This window comes from Euprymna scolopes, chromosome 23 (assembly GCF_053919585.1).
Source record: "Euprymna scolopes isolate OS-2025 chromosome 23, ASM5391958v1, whole genome shotgun sequence".
Taxonomy (NCBI): Eukaryota; Metazoa; Mollusca; class Cephalopoda; order Sepiida; family Sepiolidae; genus Euprymna; species Euprymna scolopes.
Genome location: NC_136504.1, coordinates 13,896,499 through 13,913,998, shown reverse-complemented (window position 1 = coordinate 13,913,998; position 17,500 = coordinate 13,896,499). Strand labels below are relative to the sequence as shown.

The 17,500-nt window shown below is 32.4% G+C and overlaps 1 protein-coding gene across 1 annotated transcript in view; it reads left to right on the top strand.

The window, feature by feature from the left end:
* Window positions 1-17,500, top strand: part of LOC145245771 (cilia- and flagella-associated protein 58-like) — an 89,763-nt gene that overhangs the window by 61,110 nt on the left and 11,153 nt on the right. Inside the window, exons 11-14 of the mRNA XM_080107379.1 lie at window positions 3,766-3,927; window positions 6,540-6,827; window positions 10,654-10,877; window positions 14,873-14,984. Of these exons, the coding sequence (XP_079963505.1) occupies window positions 3,766-3,927; window positions 6,540-6,827; window positions 10,654-10,877; window positions 14,873-14,984 (786 nt within the window). The remainder of the gene's footprint in view (window positions 1-3,765; window positions 3,928-6,539; window positions 6,828-10,653; window positions 10,878-14,872; window positions 14,985-17,500) is intronic.

The window sequence follows — 17,500 nt, the reverse complement described above, 5'->3', positions numbered from 1 at the left end:
ATATATAAAGTAAATTCCTAAAAATGGAAAAATATATAAAGTAATTTCCTAAAAATGGAAAAATATATAAAGTAATTTCCTAAAAATGGAAAAATATATAAAGTAAATTCCTAAAAATGGAAAAATATATAAAGTAAATTCCTAAAAATGGAAAAATATATAAAGTAAATTCCTAAAAATGGAAAAATATATAAAGTAAATTCCTAAAAATGGAAAAATATATAAAGTAAATTCCTAAAAATGGAAAAATATATAAAGTAAATTCCTAAAAATGGAAAAATATATAAAGTAAATTCCTAAAAATGGAAAAATATTTAAAGTAAATTCCTAAAAATGGAAAAATATATAAAGTAAATTCCTAAAAATGGAAAAATATATAAAGTAAATTCCTAAAAATGGAAAAATATATAAAGTAATTTCCTAAAAATGGAAAAATATATAAAGTAAATTCCTAAAAATGGAAAAATATATAAAGTAAATTCCTAAAAATGGAAAAATATATAAAGTAAATTCCTAAAAATGGAAAAATATATAAAGTAAATTCCTAAAAATGGAAAAATATATAAAGTAAATTCCTAAAAATGGAAAAATATATAAAGTAATTTCCTAAAAATGGAAAAATATATAAAGTAAATTCCTAAAAATGGAAAAATATATAAAGTAAATTCCTAAAAATGGAAACCAAATAATCATATTCTGGGGAAAAATATGGATTTTCAAAAAATTTCAGGAAGAAATATGGGTCATAAGAGTTTGCAAGACTCATTTATTTCAAAATAAATAATATTTTTAAACATTTGAAACATTGTGTCATTATGATAATAGTACCATATATTGATAACATATTACAAGAAAACCACAGTTATTACTCAAATAACAATTAACAAAGCCATATAAATTTTGGAAACAATTTGACGCTTTATGCGGTTTCCTTCATTCTTAATCAAATCTATCAGCCTCCACAGAGGATGTTAATTTATGCACTTGTTGAGCTGTGGTTTCAGAAGATACTTCCTTAATCCTTTCCCAAAGGTCTTTTTTACTGCTGAATTGATGCCCTTTTTCGTAAACCTTGCTCTATCAGATTCAAATCCAGACTCTGAGGTGGGCAATCCATCAGACGTTCATCAGAGATTCCCTGTGCTGAAAGCCAAGCTTTTGTTAACTGAGAAACATGACTTGGGGCATCGTCTTGTTGAATAATGAGATTCTGGTTGGCAGCATCATTTTGTGATGTCAATCAGGGCAATAAATTGTTCCAAAAACTTGCAGTAGTTCATAGAATTTATTTTGACTCCTTCAGGGACAAGAAAAGGGCCAAGAATCTCACTACCAATTATCCCAGCCCAAATTATCACCCTCACTCCTCCCTGTTGACGTTTGAATCGCAAACGTGGGCTATTGCCTTTAAGAAGCCATATCTCTTGGTCCGAACGTCGGGGCCGTCGAGGGTTGCTCTAGCCTCGTCAGTCCAGAGAACATTTTGAAAATGATAGTCGCTTCTGACAGTTGATATCACTCAAAGGAGGACATTTTTTAGGTGTTCTCCAGTTTGCTATTTGTTTCAAAATCCAATGTCGGGTCCTTTTAAAGATGTCAGACATTCCTGCATGGTCAAAAATAGCTTTGCTTGTGCTGTGTGGATTTGATAGCACACTCCTCCTGATTTTTCTCAAATCTCGTGGTGAAGTCACCTTTGGTCTGCCAATTTTTTTTTTTTTTTTTTTCTTCCATCTTTACCGTCAATGACAAAAAGTTTCACAGTTCGATGATCTCGCTTCAAAAGTTTTGAAATTTCTAATGTAGACTTCTTCACAGCAAGTAATTTAACAATTTCACCCTTCTCACTATCTGTCAACATCTTTTCTTTAGCCATTATTAATAAATTTAGGTTACCTGCATAAATTTTTTGGCTCACCTGAAAAGAGAAAGATCTTTAATAATAATTAAATTCTGTTTTTTTTTTTTCGAAAAATGTAGTGATGAAAATGAACAGAATAGTAAGTAGCAAATGATGAAAGAGATGAAACTAGAAAATAAAGCAGAATTGATAATGATATTGATTAAAAAATAGGTCTGCAAACTCTTTTGTCCCCCACAGTATATATATGTATGTTTAATTGTATGATGTTTATATATATAGATTTAAATATATAACTTGGTTTTGTCTTCCTTTCTCACCATCGACAACATTCCACTCTTTGCATTTTGATAGCCTTCTAACACTTACCTTTATAAATAACTCACATAATGATAGAAGCAAACTATATATATATAGAGAGAGAAAATAAAAAGGAACAAACCGTATTATGTGTTCATCAACGTTTCGTCTTTATTTCGAGACTTCCTCTGGATGAAATAAAGACGAAACGTTGATGAACACATAATACGGTTTGTTCCTTTTTATTTTCTCTATTTTGTCGAAATACTATTTCCATTATTTTCATCATATATATATATATATATATATATATATATATATATATATATATATATATATATATATATATATATTGCTTTCCGTCTGTTTTACCTCGGGTTATTTTCAATACGAAATCTGCATTTTCTTCTTTCAAAAAGGACGGTTTGCCTCACACTAAACTTAGCAAATATTATATACAAATTCCAATGTCAGTGTGATGCTGTCTATGTCGGGCGAACCAGCGTTCATTTTGAAAGAAGAATTAGACAACATGTTCCTTCAGGTTTTCGAAAAAAAAATAAAAATAAAAATAAAAATAATATTCTCCTCAACCCCACCCACAATAATTTAAATTCCGTAATTGGAAATCATTTATTGGATAACCTAGAATGTGGGCAGACATATAAGAACGACATTTTTTTATATTTTAAATCGAGTAGTCATTTGAAAACTCTTGAATCCGTCTCCATTGCACGCCTCAAACCCTCTCTCTACAGGCAGAAACGGTTTGTGAATACTCTAGAGATTTTTGGCGAATTGTAGAGAGATATTTTAGATATGATTCCCCACCCCTTTTTTCTTTTTTTTTTTTCGCCCGGATTCTCATTCCCCATTGGTGATAGTTTTTTTGGAATAATATTCATATTATATATATATATATATATATATATATATATATATATATATATATATATATATATATATATATATATATACGTCAATCCATTTTATTTTATCTTCTCCCTTTCCCTCTTCCCTGTACATATATTTTATTATTATTGGAAATAAGTCGTTCTCATTTTATCATTAATTTTAATTTCTTTTCCATATTTTCTTTTTTAAAAAAGATAAAAAAATATCATCGTTTGCCCCTGATGTGTATGGCAAAAGACGTCTAGAGTTCAAAAGTATTCATTTTTTTTTCTGTCATTTGTAAATTCTGCCCCCCCCATATATATATATATATATATATATATATATATATATATATATATATATATATATATATATATATATATGCATACACAGGCTTCATAAACCTAAATATCCTTATTGTACTGAAATTTATTATCATATTCATTGTGTGTGCATATATATATATATATATATATATATATACGTTATAGGATTTTAAAAAATGCAATCATTTGCCCCTGATGAGGGCGACGAAAGACGTCTAGGGTCCAAAAAGAATTCTTTTTTCTATCATTTGTAAATTCTGTACCACAAATAAACTCTTTTAATATATATATGTGTGTGTGTGTGTGTGTGTGTGTGTATGTGTGCGTGTGTGTGTGTGCAATATATAACGACATTTATATCAAAGTATTATTATTTTACAGGTTTTACAATTGATAGAAGATATTAGCATGAGAGATGGGCAAATTTCAGATTTTTCAAAGAAAATTGTTGAAGCAGAGACAAAGTTAAAAGAACAACAGAAACTTTATGAAGACGTCCGCAGCGACCGAAACCTGAGCAGCAAACGTGTTATTGAATGCCAAGTAAGTCAATTAATTAAAGTGTAATAATACAATGACTAAATGTTATTTAGCATTTATATTTCTGTGTAAGCTTGGATTGTCTATAATGAAGTTTTACTACGGCTGGGGAAGTTTGCAACAGTCAATGAGTGTTTGCAACGTTTTACGACAATCCAGTCCAGGACAATTTAACAGTGGTGGACAGTGTCCAGTTGACGACAGTTGTAAGTTTAGCTTAGTAGAATGCAGTCGTAGCTCAGATCATATGAGAAAATGAATTGATTAATTGATGAACACAGCTTTTACAGTAGATGTAGATTTGGGCCTTAGCGTTTAGGTTTAGAGGGTCGATGGTGTCACACACACACCCAGAATGCAACTGATATTTATGGAAAATGTAATTCTGCATTTCCTTTTGAGTTGTTTTATTTTATTTTGATACTTGTTACACCGTTGGCAGCTGCCAATGTAAGAGATGACGTCACAGCCATAAGAAGAGAAGACAGAAGAGAACACAACAAAATCAATGTTGGGGTTGGTGATGTCAAGCAAACAGGGTATTACACTGTTCAAGAATATAAAAATATTGTCAACGACAAGGAAACCAGTGTTCTATACCAAGTCTGTTTGAAATAAAGAAACAAAGACAACATTAATAAAAATCAAAATAAAACCTCTGTATTTATTGAATTACTAGAATTCCTGTACCCTCTGTGCCCTCCCAGTGGAAGTTTGCATTTCGTAATAATCTACCTTGTAGCTTTTTTTTTTACATCCATAGGCACATATTTGTTCAAGGGGTACATCAGGTTTTCTTTGATACCTTCAAAAATAAATAAACCATTCGACTCCACCATTCATGTTATCAATTACCCTTCCAGTGGATTGTGCTATTCCTCCTCAATCTTTCGATCTTCCTCAACCGGTTAATTATAATCATTATCTGCAGCACTAACCAATGTTGATGTCTCTTCATTATTTTTGGAGAGGGGGGGGGACAGATTATAGGATTTAGCTTAACTACCGCGACACTTTCAGTTCTCTTGGATTCATTTAATATATTTTCTTGTAATTTGTAGTTGCTGCTATGCAGAATAGAATAATGTTTCTATTTCAGCTTGTGGTTGGTCTATGTTTCCTGGTTATGCTGACTGGTTGTCACACTCTAGGAATTTTTCTAATTTTTCAGCTGTTCTCATCAATGCCATATTTTGTATGGTGTCAATTCTCCCCTTGATTCCGAATTCTCTTAATTCTTTTTCCAGGTTTAATGAAACTATTCGTAGTGCTCCTAATTTTTATTACTGTAATTTTCTTTGTGCTCTATTTTCTCTTCAGCTTTCTTGGCGTACTCCATTTATTTGCTTAGTTTTTCTATCTTCCTGATATTCACCTTGTGATATGCTGGGATAGCAAAATCTACTATTTGGTAACATTGTTTCCCCCTTTTGTTGACTATTGGCATTACTTAGATGCATTAGCCTGTTTATCTCAGAGGATTCTATCCTTTACATTTTCCAACATTAGTTCTGATTTGTGTCTTTGCCATTTGTCTGTATGTTCAAATTGAAGTCATTTGTAGAGTTTTCAGTAGAACCCGTTGGACTGCTTCGTTTGGTCATACATCGAGAAAATCACCAACATGACCTCCCGCAACACCAAAGCCAGCCTGATTGCTGTCATCTTCCGAGTATTTGCCGAGCTCCCACCAGCACTTGTGGAAAAGGCATACTTCCAGTTCTGAACCCTTATCGAGGCGGTAGTTGAGGCTGAAGGTGGCTACATTGAATGGATGTCAGCTCTACACCATAATCAAGTTACTTGAATTAATTTTTTAATGTTGTTTTCTTTAGGGCAACAACTTTATCGTTCTACTCTGTAGACTATTGCCCTTTAGCTTTGCCATTACAGGATTCTGTTTCGTGTATAAATATCCAGAGTAATCAATTTCGTCATAACTAGGGACTTTCTAGTTGACCAATTATTTTTAAGATCGTCTGTAGAATTTTTTTTATTAATTTCATTTTCGTTTCTTCAATTTCTTGATGTCTTTCATCATTTTTTTTTTAGCCATTTACTCTTTTGGTCTTGTCGTTTTTCTTATTTGTATAATTGGTCATAGTTAACAGCAGGTACTGCTCCTTCAAGATAGACTGTTAACAATTCTCCTCAGATTTCCAGTACTCCTTTTACATAACATCTTTTAATGTTATGTAATCTGTTTTCCAGACACTAACTAAAGGGAAGTAACTCTGGTATTTTTGTTACATATCTTACTTATGATGACTCAAGTTGTGCATATGTACGTCCAAAGAGAGGAATAGGCTGAGCGGAAAAAAATGATACATTTTTGCCCCAAGTAATGCCGGGTAGCCTTGCTAGTCTTTTAAAAATGTCAGTCGGTTTCTATACATGCATATTAGTTACTCATGTATATAAATTAGTTTACAATAAAAAAATCTTCAATTATAGACATGAGTACTTCCTGTCTGGAAAACGGTCGCCTAATATGCTTTAAAGCTGGTTACTGTTCTTTTTCGTGTGTATTTTTATAACTTCATTATTGCTTTTAACTGTTGTTGATGACTCTTGTGAATTACGCACTATTATCTTTGCTAATTTATAAATTTTAGGATGAACTTATGGAAAATAAACGGAAGCTAAAAATCATGACCCACCAGATTGATCAGCAGAAAGAGGAAATCCAATCGAAGGAAAGCGGTTTGCTTCAAGAGAACACGGCTCGACTCAGGATAGAAAAGGAAAAAGATGCGCTTAAAGTTGAGCTGCAAAAGATGAAAAGCAAAGCTGCAGAAACAGTAGCCTGCATGAACACTCAAGAAGCCGAAAAAAAGAAGATGAAAAAGATCATCATGGATGCTGATGTAGAAAGATGTCGACAGAGAAAAGAGCTTGAACAGGTAAATCCTTTTATTGTCATCATCTTTTAACCATAGTTGAGACAATGGAGTTCACAAACTCATATGACATGATATCCTGATCCCACACGATTCTCTCCAGGTCTTGCCTCTAAATATTAGCATCCCTTGCAATGACATTTGGGTATGTGTGCATTCTACTTCTGGAATAAGCAGTAGGGTTCCCCAGAAGTAGGGAAGAAATAACTTCATTTGCTGCTCTAAAACAATAGCTTGCCAATTGAACACATTTTGTTTTGATGAGAGATGATGCCAATGGATGTTCACCGTAGATTTGGCGTTTGGTTGAATGGGTCTTCCATGAGAAATTTTAGGTTCTCATGAGAAGGCGGTTATATGCACCATTCAGGCGTGTTTCCAACTTTTTTGGAAAGTGTCCAAACCACAGAGAAGGATTGGTTGTATTATCGATTTTAAAAAATTCCATTTTATTCTTTTTTGCTGAGATGTGATGTCCATATTTTGTTCAAATTATTAGAAGCAGACCAGGCCATTTTAATGCAATTAAACATGTTTACTTTAGTGTTTAGCCTTGATTTCACAAGATATTTTGTAACAATGTGTTTAGTTTCTTTATTCTATCCGGAAATTTTTGGTACAAAAAATAAGTTTAATTCTGTAACGATTATCTTGTTAATCTTACACATCACGGAACATTTTTTAATAACATTTTAATAATTTTAGATGATCTTGTCAGAATATGCTTATAAATCCGACTTATTCAAACCAACATAACTTGCATGACTACGTAGGTTAATGAGTTGTTTCATAAAATGCCAGTAATCGTCGTGCATGGGGCAGTGTTCAAATCTGCACTCACAACTTTATGATTTGATTTGGTTGGTTGTTTTGTTTTACGGCATATCAACTCTTTTCAGGTTATTTAATGCCGAATCTGGTGATTTTGAAGAACGATTTTTTAATATAGTATATTTGTTTTTTAAGTCGTATTCTACTTAACCCATAGTTGGGGCCCTAACAGGTGCTACCACTCCGAGTCAGAGTGGACCTGGGAGCAATGGCAATTAAAGGGTGTCTCCATACTTCCTAAGCCCCACAAGCTGGGGCCTCACCATCGGATATAGTTTAAGGTCATATCCAGGACTGTTTTATGATTTGAACTTTTTGTTAAAATTTTTAAATTGTACTCCAGACAAAGACGGACCATTCTATGGTAAGGATGAGCCAAATAAGAACTATTTCTACCGTTCGATATGGGTTCAGGATGATCACATCTGCTTCAGTCAAGAAAAAAGAAAAGAATAAACGGGAGTATGCGGCAACATTTGTCTTAGACTAAGACTGGCATATTAAAAAATCGCTGTACATGATTTTGTTTTGGTTTAACAAATTTTGTTAGGTTTTGATTTTATTATTGAATGCTGGTAAATTTATTCATTCGTTTCATGTGAATCAGATGATTCTATTTTTGGCATTGGTTTCCCCGATATCTTTCTAGCTAGAATTCTTTCGAAAAAAGTACAGAACAGACTACAAGGAAGTTGCCAACATCTAAGTGAAATTGTTTTTGTGGAACCAACTAAATTCGAACTTGGAACACTCAGATTGCTAGTCTGTGTCATCAACCACTTAATCACCGTCACTTTCCATCTGGAAAATTAAAAAAAAAGTCGCCATTCATTTTGTTTATGTTATTCATTCTCAATGTCTCCTTATTAGTAACAGCTTTTATCCTCTTAGTTTTTGTGAATTAAGTATAACCTAGCGTAGCGTTGTCCGGTCGTAAAATACACTTAAATATGATATTTTAATTTATACAGATTTCGTATTCATCATTATAGAGCCAATTGTCTGTCGATTAGTATACTGTACTCAATATATAGTAGTGATTTCAAAAGTAAAAAATATGACTTTGCAGTCATCAGCTAGAATCGAAATAAAAATCTTTAGTGCTCCAGCCTTAGTAGTTACCATTTGAACTAAGATAATAAATAGTTAAAAATGAACTGACTTTAATATATAAACATATATTTATGCATGTGTATAAAAATACCGTAAATCGATTTGCACCTACCAAGTTCCATTTTGACCCCTTAGCAGCTATTTTTACCGACTTATATATATATATATATATATATATATATATATATATATATATATATATATATATATATAAGCCGGTAAAAATAGAGGAGATGCAGCTTGAAAAAAATGGAGGCAAACAAAGTGAGTTATATATATATATATATATATATATATATACGAGGGGCGTGCAATAAGTAATGCCCCTGACCCACTTCCAGTTGTCTGATCTAGCTGAAATTTTGCATGTGCAATGATTTTTATCTCTATGGGTTATGTGGCAAATTACAGCTCTGAACGAATTGTGGTTTCTGTTTTACAGGTGTTTGAACTGAGTCAGGTGTGAAATGGAGCCTGTTGAATGTCGACCAGTGATCCGATTTTTGTATTTGAAAGGACACACACCACACCACAGGAGATCTTTGATGAAATGAAAGAAACTTATGGTGATAGTGCCCCATCATATGACCTTGTAAAACGCTAGCATCGTGAATTCAAACATGGCCGGAAGTCTGTGGAAACAGCTCCCAGACCTGGTCACCCCCCTTCTGCCATTGATGAGGCATCTGTTCGTCAAGTTGAGGCTGCCATTTTGGAAGATTGGCACATTACTATTTGCCAAATAGCCCAAGATGTCAAGATTAGTACAGGGTCTGTGGAAACTATCATTCATGACCATTTGCATATGCATAAGGTGTCTGCCAGATGGATTTCCAGGTCGCTCACACCATTCCAGAAGTGAGAACGCGTTGAGTGCTTGAGGGTGAATTTGGAGATGTGCCAAGAAGATGAGTCAAAGTTTTTCAAAAGACTGATTACACAGGATGAAACCTGGGTCCATCACTATGATCCAGAGACCAAAGCCCAGTCAATGGAGTGGAAGCACTTGGACTCACCACCTCCAAAGAAGGCAAGGGTGCAGCCCTCTGCTGGCAAGGTCATGCTCAGTCTTCTGGGACCAGGACGGAGTTGTGATAACAGATTTCCTGGCAAAGGTACCACAATTACAGGAGCCTATTATGCTTCACTTTTGAGGAAAGCTATCAAAATCAAGAGGCAGGGCAAGATCAGCCAAGGTACCCTCCTCCTGCAGGACAACACTCCGGTCCACAACTTGCATGTCGCCAGATCAGAAGCACGGGCGTGTGGTTATGAAATCCTACCCAATCCTCCCTACTCTCCTGACCTTGCACCCTCTGAATTTCAGCTGCATCAAACGATAGGAGAAATGCATAACTCTGGGTGGTTCCTGTGTAAAGAAAGACTAAAACTGTGCCAAGTTTCGTTGCTCTACTGCTATGGGAAATAGGCCAGGGGCATTACTTATTGCACGCCCTTCGTATATATATATATATATATATATATACATATATATATATATATATATATATATATATATATATACAGATTATATCAAAACTTCATCTGAATAAAAACGCCTATTTCACATGAAATAATTTCACAGCTATTTATATGATACTTATATTTTTCCCTTTTCAAACCTTATTCTTTGACTCATTTTTTAAACAAAAAGAGAAACCGCCATACTATTTTCACACGTTTCTATTTAAAAAGTTTTTCGGAATATTTTTACGTTTACTCTAAGAGCTCCACGGGCCCGATTAAAGACTTCTGCGGGCCAGATATGGCTTGTGGGCCATAGTTTGGAGACTTCTGATTCATGTCATACTCATGTTTTCCTGTTTCGTTATGTATAAATGTATGTAAAATAATAAAATATTTCTTGCTTTCATCTAAAAATCAGGTGATTAGTCAACGTGATATTCTTGGTAATAAACTTGTCCATCGGAACAATGAACTGGAGTTATTATTTAAAAAGATCAAAATCCAGCAGTCAACGTTAGAAAATGGCGAAATGCAATATAACCAGCGTCTGGAGGATATCCGCATCCTCAAGTTGGAAATAAAGAAAATACAAAAAGAGAAAATTAACTTAACAAGATCTGTTGGAAATGTCAAGATTCTTCGGTAAGTAAGAATGTTTTATCTGCAGAAGTTATGAAATAAGCTTGTATTTATTATATGAAAACGACGTAACTAATACAAACTGGAAAGGCCACAGGGGAGACAATCGAGCAAAAAAAAAAAAGCACCTTAGCAAAATTCATCTCAAAGCAGCAAAACTAAAGCTAGCTTGCCAATACACTATATATACAAATGTTGAAAAATTTGGGAATATTTTATGACAATAGGTAAAAATATAGATTCTTTTTACCAATTGTTATAAAATTTTAACCATAGAATAATATTATATATATCACTTTTTTGGCAATTTTATAAGTTCAAAATCTCAGTGACTATTGATCAGAATTTAACAAATGAAGGCTCGTTGGAAAACTATTGACCTGAATTGTGCAGTGGGCTATGTGACATTTGCCCTTAAGGTCGCACATTAAGGGGATCATCCATTATCCAGAGTCTATTTTTGGCACTTTTTATAGCCATAAAATGTTTCAATCAGTCATTTGTTTTCCTAGTTTTGCATATGAATTACAAAATATCTGATATTTCCCCAAAACCTCTGGCCTTGATGGAGGTGAGACTAAAACTTGCTGCTACGGTTTCAAATGATCTTAAATAACAAGGAGAGACTTGATTCCAAATATTTCTCATATGTTTCCTTTCCCCTCTTTGGTTTTCATACATAAAGTAAATTTCACAGTGTATAAGAATTATTTCCTACCGGAGATATTCATAATTGTAATCCATTTCAAAAAGAGAGAGATATAACACATGAGAAATATTTGGGATCAAGTCTTCCTTGCTGTTATTTCAGATATTTTGAAACCATAGCAGCAAATTTTAGTCTCCCCTCCATCAAGGCTTTGAGAAAATATATATATCTAAATAGAACGTGAATATAAAATACGTTTTGAAGCTATTCAATGCAAAATAAATAAATAAATAAATAAATAAATAAAATACATAATAATAAACAATTTCAAAATAATGTTTATCAACATATTTTTTAGGCGAAGAAACTCACCTTTGTCAAGATATATTTTTTTCTTCTTACACCTCATAATAGTACTTTTAGGCAGGATACGTTTAGATGTTGGTCAAAATTTTTTTTTTATAGTCCAGGAATGCGCCTAAAAGTACCATCATGAGGCATAAGAAGAAAAAATATCTGGACAAGAGCGAGTTTGTTCGCCGAGATATATCGATAAACATTATTTTTAAATTGTTTATTATTAGTTTCCATACATAAAGTAAATTTCGCAGTTTATTAGGATTAATTGATACCGGAGATATTCATAATCGTACCGCATTTCGAAAAGAGGAGAGATATAACACATGAGAAATATTTGGAATCAAGTCTCCCTTTACTGTTATTTCAGATCATTTGTAACCATAGCAGCAAGTATTTATCTTCCCTCCATTAAGGTCATAGGTTTTTAAGAAATATCAACTACATGAAAATTTGAAGGCTTTTCAAAGATTATAATACTATTCTATAGTTAAAATTTTATGACAATTAGTTAAAAAGGACCTATATTTTCAAACCAATAAAATATGCCCAAATTAGCATACATTTATATATATATAATATATATATATATATATATATATATATATATATATATATATATATATATATAATTTAAAGGAGATTAGAACAATAGTCTAAAGAGCTGAGTGTATTTCAATGTAATAGTGAAATTACTAGTTTAATTAAAATACAGGAAAGAGAAAGTGCTCGTTGTAATTTAGATATATGATAAGCTCGATAGGTAAATAGCCTAGAGCTAATTCAATATTAAGTAGTGTGATTGATAATTTAAAATTTAAAAATCAAATTATAATTAAATTAAAAATCCGTTTCATAAGAAGGAACAACAACAAAATCAATTATCTGTACGATCGTTTCGGAAAACAATGCTTTTTATTGTGGTAGACATCAAGTTACGTACAATAATTACATATAGTTTTTTTTAATAAGCAAGGTCTCCTCGTCAGCAAATTTTGAAGGGTTTTTGTTAAATTTAAAAGACACCATAAATAAACCTAGCATTAAAAGTAAGGCAGATGTATCTTTTAATTTTTTGCCTTTTGAAATCAGGAACTATGGTTAAAATACTCATTTAGATGTTTGCTATAGCTTTTTACCTTTTTCGTGTCTTTTAAATTTAATAAAAACTCTTCAAAATTTGCTGACGAGGAGACCTTGCTTATTAAAAAACTATATGTAATTATTGTACGTAACTTGATGTCTACCACAATAAAAAGCATTGTTTTCCGAAACGATCGTACAGATAATTGATTTTGTTGTTGTTCCTTCTTATGAAACGGATTTTTAATTTAATTATAATTAAAATTTTAAATTATCAATCACGCTACTTAATATATATATATATATATATATATATATATATATATATATATATATATATATATATATATATATATATATATATATATATATATATATATAGTGTCCTAGAAAGCCAGCTTTAGTTTTGCTGTTTTGGGATGAATTTTGCTTCGGATTTTTTTTTCTTGGTTGTCTCCTCTGTAATAAATTATATACAATGTAATAAGTTATATACAATGTAATAAACTTTATACAATGTAATAAATTTTATACAATGTAATAAATTATATACAATGTAATAAATTATATACAATGTAATAAATTTTATACAATGTAATAAATTATATACAATGTAATAAGTTATATACAATGTAATAAATTTTATACGATGTAATAAATTTTATACAATGTAATAAATTTTATACAATGTAATAAATTTTATACAATGTAATAAATTTTATACAATGTAATAAATTTTATACAATGTAATAAGTTATATACAATGTAATAAGTTATATACAATGTAATAAATTTTATACAATGTAATAAATTTTATACAATGTAATAAATTTTATACAATGTAATAAATTTTATACAATGTAATAAATTTTATACAATGTAATAAATTTTATACAATGTAATAAATTATATACAATGTAATAAATTATACCCACTATTTCCAGGGCTATGACACTATTCGTTTTTAGATATACATTTTTGTTTATCTAAAATTATTTGATTGCATTAATAACAAGGTTTAATTTTAAAAGAAAATCTTTTTCTTTGTTTCGTTTCGTTCTTCCGACTGAGTGAATATCTCTTTCCTTAATTTTTTCATGGTATTGATTTATTATTCGGTGACATTCTCCAGCTATATCTCGTAGTGTTAACTCAGAAACTTGTTCTACAAGGTCAGACAAAATGATCTGACACATTTGTGGGTTTAATAAAAGGCAGATAAAGTAAAGAAACAAAAAAGCATTTTTATTTTCGATAAATACATATAATGCCATTCTGTTTTATTAGGTTTTAAAATTTTAATCAGTCAAATGGGATGAGTTATTGTCCATACACTGTCGAAAGCGTTCATGAAAGTCGGCCGGTTGATTTTCGTTTCAATACAAATCCAGTAACTTTGAAGTTGGTAATTCATAGCAAGATCGTGTTTCGAGCTGGTACACGATCATGTCTCTACCAAGATTGAAGTGCAAACGGAACGCTCGTTGTATTGCTGTTACAGATTCGTTTGTTTTAATAAACGTTTCCATAATAAAAGTGCGATGCTCACCAGTCTTTTGTTATTTTATTTATTTGTCTTTTATTAAACCTACAAATCATTTTGACAACAAACGTGATTTTATTTTAGTATCTCTTGGACCCGTAACACAAATATGACACATTCACACATATTTGGATAAGTAATTGAGTTTGAATTTTTTACATTCTTTATTTACTGAAATGAATCCCTTGTTTTGGTTAGATTAATGGTTAACTGAAACGAATTATCTCTTAACTAGATTTATTATGGGAGTAAAGGGTGTTATTGCTTTTTTTTTTTTTATTTTAATATTTAGCCAGTTTGTGTTTTATGAAAGTAAAATGGACGATAATTTTTCTTGTGATTTTTATGTAATTTATTGCATTTTAGTGAACAAGTGGCTGAGATTCAGAAAAAGCTGTTGGCGGAACGCACTACTTGTAAAGCATTGGAAAAAGAACTTGGAAATCCTTTGAACATTCATCATTGGAGGAAATTGAAGGTATAAATTGTTAACATTTTATTCTTTCTGACCCATTTTGATATTTGTCGCAGTTGAAATAAAGATTCCATGTTTTGTATTATTTTCTTCTTCTTCTTCTTCTTCATTATTATTATTATTATTATTATTATTATTATTATTATTATTGTTGTTGTTGTTGTTATTATTATTATTATTATTATTATTATTATTATTATTATTATTATTATTATTTCTTGTTTTTTTTTATTCACTAGAAGTAGTCACATAGGTCATCATCAAAGATTTATCTTTGAGAACAACATGTGGTGTTTCCTGGAATCTGAGTACCAACAAGTCTCCTCAAATTTCCAGTACTCTCTACCGCTTTCGATAACCTTTGCAGATGAATTTGAGTCATCAAAACAGCCGCTTACCATTGATTTCTCGTTGGCAACGACCGTTGGAATTTGGGTGGCAATAAGCCTACTCAAGGTCTCAGTCCTCTTTGTACTCATCGAGCGGAGGTCTGGCTAGTGCTATTTTTCCTCGGTCTTTTTATCCTCCTTGACCCTCCTCACTTTAGTGTGGCACCAGTTTATTGTGACACGCACACAAAAAGGGGGCGGGCGGAGGGAAGTAGATTACCTTACATTTATACAGTTTCAGTTTTCATGATTTAATGTGATGTTTCTTTGTGTTTTGCATCTGTAGCAGTTTCTGTATATCCGACGTGTGCCTGTAGCTCGTGTGTATTAGTCTCCACATTCAAGGGTTTTCCTTAATATTTCAGCCGTTTTCATTATTGTTATGCGTTGCATCGTCACAGCTATCCCTCTGATCCCAATCGCTCCCATTCTTTTTTCAAAGTTTTTTGGTATTGCTCTTATTGTTACATACTACAGCGTGGAACGATAAAATTGTCGCCCTAGAAAAGATAACATGATTCAATTTCCGTTTGGTGAAAACCAGTTTTCTCTTTTTTTTTGTTGAAGACCATCAACGTTGGCCAGTTGTATACAAATCCCAAAAGCGATAGGAGCCTTCTATCATGTCTGAAAGTGACACAATGTTGAATGAGTGAAATCGGAAATGTGTCACTATACAACTCATGCTCTCTACCAATCCAAGTTATGACAACAGGACCATTGCCAGCATCCTCAAAATGCATCGCTGAATTGTCATGCATAACAGAGACATGCCAGGGTGAAGAAAACAAAATTTCCAGGCACGTTTATGGTCTTTGGTGTGGTTTCAAGTGAGGGTTACATAATACCACCTCACATCTTTGAAGTCGGCTTGAAAGTCAACACCAAAGTGTACCTGGATATGCTGAAGAGTGTTGTGATCCTCTGCTGCAATCAGGTGACTGTTGGCAGACCCTGGGTGTGACAGCAAAACTTGGCGTCGGCCCACAAGTCCAAAGAGGCTCAGGTGTAACTTTAGAAGAAGTGCTACGATTTTATACTCTTCTCACACTAGCCCCCCCCCTCCTCTCCTGACCTGAATCTGCTGGACTACTTCATTTGGTCATACGTCGAGAACATCACCAACATGACCTCCCACAACACAAAAACCAGCCTGATCACCGCCATCTGCCGAGTATTCGCTGAGCTCCTGCCAGCGCTTGTGGCAAAGGCATGTTCCAAGGTCCGGAGCCATATCGAGGCAGTGATTGAGGCTGAAGGCGACTACATTGAATAGGTGTCAGCCTTACTACATAATCAAGTTACCTGAAATGATTTTTTTCAATAAAAGTTTTTAAATTAAGCTGTAGTGTTGCTGTTTTTTAGGGCGATACTTTCATTATTCTACCCTGTATATATATATATATATATATATATATATATATATATATATATATATATATATATATATACTAGCAGTTCAGCCCGGCTTTGCTCAGGCCATTTGTACTGTTCATAACTTTATGTCCATACGTATATATGTATTAAAATGTTTGACTCATGTCTAGGTAACCTACATCTAAAATTTCAAGTGTTTAGATCTAAAATTGGCGGAGGCGTTTGGTAGAATTTGCAAAGGTCAACTCTTCCAGCTTTGACCTCTTGGCAGCCAAATTTTCGCCTCAAAACTGATTAAAAGCTTGCTGCATGTCTGAATACTCTTTATGTAAAACTTTAAATGTTTAGACTCAAAATTGGCTGAATAGTTTGCTAGAGACCACAAAGGTCAAATCTTTTGAACTTTAACTCCTTGGCAGCCAAATTGTCGGTCAAAAACCGATTAAAAAGCTTGTCCTATGTCTGATTCACTTTATGTAAAATTTCAAATGTTTAGACTAAAAATTGGCTGAGTAATTTGGTAGCGACCACAGGGGTCAAATTTTTTAAAACTTTGACCCCAATTTTGACCTCTTACCATTTATTGTTTTAGGATCAAATCAAATTAAAAATTTTGATCGATGTCCAAGTAACCGACATGTAAAATTTCAAGTATTTGGACCCAAAATTGGTGGAGGAGTTTGGTAGAGTTTTCAAAGATCAAATCGTGGAACTTTGACGCCTTGACAGCGAAAATTCTTGCTGAAAACTGAT